The sequence below is a fragment of the Carica papaya genome, chromosome 2 (genome assembly GCF_054855325.1).
Source record: "Carica papaya isolate Zhongbai chromosome 2, ASM5485532v1, whole genome shotgun sequence".
NCBI lineage: Eukaryota > Viridiplantae > Streptophyta > Magnoliopsida > Brassicales > Caricaceae > Carica > Carica papaya.
The window spans coordinates 10,288,701-10,293,507 of record NC_142310.1 but is presented as its reverse complement, the minus strand read 5'-3'; the positions used below and the strand labels follow the sequence as shown (position 1 = coordinate 10,293,507).

General features: G+C 34.0%; 1 protein-coding gene across 1 annotated transcript; it reads left to right on the top strand.

Annotated features, from left to right (window-relative positions):
* Nucleotides 1-2,230: 2,230 nt before the first annotated feature.
* On the top strand, nt 2,231-4,313 carry LOC110814507 (Heavy metal transport/detoxification superfamily protein). The gene is made up of 4 exons (XM_022041986.2): nt 2,231-2,421; nt 2,546-2,699; nt 3,142-3,359; nt 3,577-4,313. The coding sequence occupies exons 1-4, from the start codon at nt 2,413-2,415 to the stop codon at nt 4,096-4,098; spliced, it is 903 nt and encodes a 300-aa protein (XP_021897678.1). The 5' UTR covers nt 2,231-2,412; the 3' UTR covers nt 4,099-4,313.
* Nucleotides 4,314-4,807: the final 494 nt, after the last annotated feature.

Below are 4,807 nucleotides of genomic sequence, written 5' to 3'. Positions count from 1 at the left end.
GAACAAGTTAACTTATTTTTTTTTGTTTATTTGGTTGTAACAACATTAATGCTTTAATTATGAAACTAAACAATGAAGGATGAGTTTGGAATAGAATTATAAATTATATAATAAAAATGCTTCTATTTGCACTATTTTTTTATTTTTCTTATAATATAATGATTGGTACCAGAATCATTTATAAGGCATTAAATCATATGCTAGTTGTATCACAAGGTGGTTTAAGAATAAAATTGTTAAGGCCAAAAGTGACATCAATTTTTCATTATCTACAATTAGATAGTTGAAACACATGTTTAATAGTTGTGTTTTAATATGTCAAAATAAAGAAAATATATAAAAGCATGAATATAAAAAGAGAGGCATTTAAGAGTCAAAGTGAAATGGGAATCTTAAACTTGTCTAGAGGTGTGTGATCAAGGATTTATTCTCCTCTAGATAATTGATCATGAAAATAATTGATAAGAGTCTAAATCAATATTATAAAAATATATTTTTAAAAAAATTAAATTTGATGATTATCAATTAGATCTTCTCTAAAAATCTATATACGTCATATTATATTATAAACAGGCATACCAAATCCTCCAAATCATCATCTCCACAATGGCTTTTGGTTTTTGGACACATAGCAAAGATCGCAAAAGTGGCGGTGAATATCCTTCCCTCTCACAACCCACTATCTCTTCTTGAAAGGTTTTGTGTCCTCAACACTATTTCACTCTTTCAAAATATTCTTTCTCATTTGCGTGTCACATACATCTTTTGATATTTTACTTCAATCTTCACGCGTGTGGTAGGAGGCTCTGGAATTGTTCAACCTCCTTATGCGTTGAAGCCTCCAGAATGAAGAAAAAGGAGGCGTTGTGGTCATCGAAGCAAAACTTAATTGTTTTTTTAAAACACCTTCAAAACGACATCATTTTTGGAGGTCCTTCACTGGTGTTGGATCCCATAAAAACAATGTTATTTAGAATCTCCACGGGGTTGGGTTCATGCTCGAGCTTGGCCTGCTTCAAGCTTTACTTTTTTCTAGGCTTTTGAATCCTCTTTTTTTTTTATGAGATGAAGTAAACAAAGAAAAAGAAGAAAAAAAGAAAAAGGTCGAAGGCTCAACCCAACATGAGCGAGTTCTTTGGCATAACAATTGATTAGACATTTAGGATTAAAATACTATTTAAGTGCAGACTGCGAGAGCAATACCAAATCGAAAAAAACTTTCAATACTAGATATAACCTCAAAATAACAAAGATCTCAACCGGCCAGTGAGACAATGGGAGATAAGCTTCGTGGTTGAGAGAAAAATAATTTTAGTTACCAATTAAAACTCGTAAATGACTGCTTAGTGATAAAAGAGTTAAAGATGCAGAGATAAAGAAAAAATTTGCTTAGAAGTAGCGACTCTTGAAATAGTGCGTAATGCCTCACTCAAACTCTTGTGGCTAAAATGAACAAGACTAAGTGATTTGTTGAAGCGATTTGAGGTTTAGTTTTCTCCTTTTTGTTTTCCATTTTTATTTTTACAATTTTTTTATTTCTCTTTTTTTTTCTCCTATAATAATAATAATAATAATAATAATAATAATAATAATGATAATGCTTCTAAATTTTAAATTAAATAAAAATAAAAATTAACTCTTACAAAATTAGGGTATTACAATTTGTACCACTTGATCACTTTGAAACTCCAGCAATTTAAGCACATTTTGTAAGGAAGTTAAAAATTAAAAATTAAAACTCAAATAATTTCTTATAAACTAAACATGAATTTCCAAGTTAATTTAAAAAAATAGAGGACTCTGATACGTGAGTAAAGTTCTACCTACTGCTGAAATTGAATATGCAAATTAAATTCCATCAACAAAACCATCATAAATGAGTTGGGAAAATGATAGATCATCAAAGGTTTAATTTTTTTTTTAAATTTATTCCTACTTTACTTTTTAACATCAAATAATATTTTATTTAATAACCAAACCTAAAATTTTTATTACTTTTGGGAAAAAAATAAAGAAGAAGAAAAAGGAAAATTCTCACCAAATTTCACGCTTCTTTCTCCGTACCTGCTGCCCGCACCCCACTACCGTACCCTGCCGCGTACGCGTCAAACACGCACCGCTCTCCCTTGGCCCTCGCCTTTTCTGGTTTCATCCATAACAGGAAACTACATATATTTTAGAATGGAACCAAATCACATACATACATACATACATACATACATAACTACCATACATGACATAACCACCCCATCATCATCACATTAATGCACATTCACCTACTATGAGTAACTTCCCTTCTCACCTTCTCCGTCCCCTATAAATATCCCTGCCTTTTACCCTTCTTCTCTCCGATTATTTCGCATATCTCACTCACGCACTCCGTTAGCAAAAAACCGCTCCTCATCACTCACAATGGGCGAGGTGAGTTGACTCAACTCGCCCCACTCCCATTCTCTCTATTTGTGCTTTTTTTTTTTCTCTGGGTTTTTTCTGATTCTTTTGACGGTTGATAATGAGTTGGTTTTGTTGTTCTACTTTGTTGCAGAACGATGAGAACAATAACCAAAAAGGCAAGAAGAAGGGCAACGAAGACTCCAAGAACAACAAAGAGAAGACTGCTGTTACTATTGTTTTGAAGATTGATATGCACTGTGAAGGCTGTGCTTCCAAAATCGTCAAATATGTTCGCGGCTTTGAAGGTACATTACCCTGTTCTCACTGACTGCTCTTGCTTGATCTCTTTTCATGACATTTATTCTTAAATGAAATTGAAAGGAACTCATTTATGTTTCTGCTTGTTTTTGGATTTTCATGATGTTCACATTCCTCGGCCATTGATATTCTGAGTCTTCTTTCTGTTATAGATTTATTATTCTCTCATGATTCCATTCCATTTTTGTTTGCACTGCTCCACCGTCCTTTCTGGGTTTCTTTTTTCGGAAAGATAAATTGATTTTCGTTTACAAAAAAAATCTCGTAAGAAACAGAGTAAGAACTTAAAACCCAGATTCAAGCAATATCTGCCTTCACTCATTTATACCGTTTAGGCCCTCCTGTTTATTCTTGTCATGCTCTGTTTTTTTTTTTTTGGGTAAATGCAAAACTTACTTCTATTTGTTTCTCTTCTTCTTCGTGCATCAGGTGTTGACAAGGTGAGATCAGAGACTGATGCAAACAAGCTAACGGTGGTTGGAGCTGTGGATCCGTCAAAGATTCGAGAGAAATTGCAGCAAAAAACTAAGAAGGTGGTCGACCTCATCTCTCCACTGCCCAAGAAAGAGAACAACAGTAAAGACTCCAAGCAAGAGAACAAGAAATCTGATGATAAGAAACAAGACAAAGATAAAAAACCAAAGGAGGTAATTCAACTTTTTAATTGAAAAAAAAAAACATGGGTCCTGGTGCTCTTTAAATGCGATGTTGATTATTGAAGTAGTTTTCTTGTTTTTTGCACCTTAATAAACATTTATCTACTTTACAGAATCAAAAGTCCGTGGTAGCGTTCTCTTTTTTTTACACATACAATTTTTAATCGTAGAATGCTATTTAGTTATTTTAATGGGAATTGCATTACAGGCTCCGGTTACGACGGCGGTTTTGAAGGTGAATTTGCACTGCCAGGGTTGCATTGAAAAGATTCAGAAGGCTGTGGGCAAGACGAAAGGGGTTCAGGAAATGTCAATAGACAAGCAGAAGGAACTTGTGACGGTGAAGGGGACGATGGACGCGAAGGCTCTTGCGGAGGTGTTGAAGGAGAAATTGAAGCGAAGCGTGGAGGTGGTGCCAGCGAAGAAGGAGAAGGAGAAGGAGAAAGAGAAAGAGAAAGAGAAGGAGAAAGATAAGGAGAAAGAGAAGGAGAAGAAGAAGGGAAATGGAGGTGGTGGGGAGACTGAAGGGGGTGGGAAGAACAAGAAGGGCGGCGGAGGAGACGGCGTCGGAGGAGGAGAGGTTGGCGGCAATAAAATGGAAGAGATGAGAATGGATGGGTACATGATTGGTCAGGCTGGACATTGCGGGTACTGGTACGGGCATCCGAGTGAGGTGCATGCTCCACAATTGTTCAGTGATGAGAACCCTAATGCCTGCTCCATCATGTGAATAATAATTAAAAAAAAGTATTATTAATTACAGATGTAAATGAGAGAGAGAGAGGAAATTTTGGATGTTTTGAAGGATGTTATTTTGAATTGTAGTGGTGATCGGTTAGTTTTTTTTGGGTTTCAAAATTCAAATATAATTTTGATTGCCATCACAATATAATTCAAATTGAAAAGAAAGAAATTTTAAAAGTAAATATAATTAAGTTAAATTGACTTCTTTTCTCCCAGTACCATATTTTTAACCGTTCACCATTTGTATTTTATTAATAATTTATTTAGAGGGAGGTCTGTACATGCTTCTTGTAATAAACGTATACGTAGAAGAAAAGAAATAGAGAAGACCAGAGGAGACTTAAAACACCACAGTATTGGTACATTAAATTCAAAACATGAAAAGACACATCAAAAATATACGTAATATGTGATAGAGAGAGAGATGCCAGCACCTTTCCTACTGCACTCAAACCATAAATAAAACTTGGTCTTAAAAAAGATGACTTGGGTCTTTAAAAGTCTACTCATAAAACACCAAATACCAACACCAACACCAACAGACTAATTCTTAATTCTCAATCTCACAACACTAAAGTACGTACATATTAAGTTTATATCTTTTTTTTTTTATTAAATAATTTAAGAATTGAATAACCTTCTTAAAATAAAATTTTAAAGTTACTATTTATTTATTTATTTTATAAAATACGAGG

Coding starts and splice junctions, on each gene's coding strand:
- LOC110814507 (XM_022041986.2), top strand. Junction 2,700..3,141: donor ATATGTTCGCGGCTTTGAAG/GTACATTACCCT, acceptor TTCGTGCATCAG/GTGTTGACAAGGTGAGATCA. Junction 3,360..3,576: donor AAGATAAAAAACCAAAGGAG/GTAATTCAACTT, acceptor ATTGCATTACAG/GCTCCGGTTACGACGGCGGT.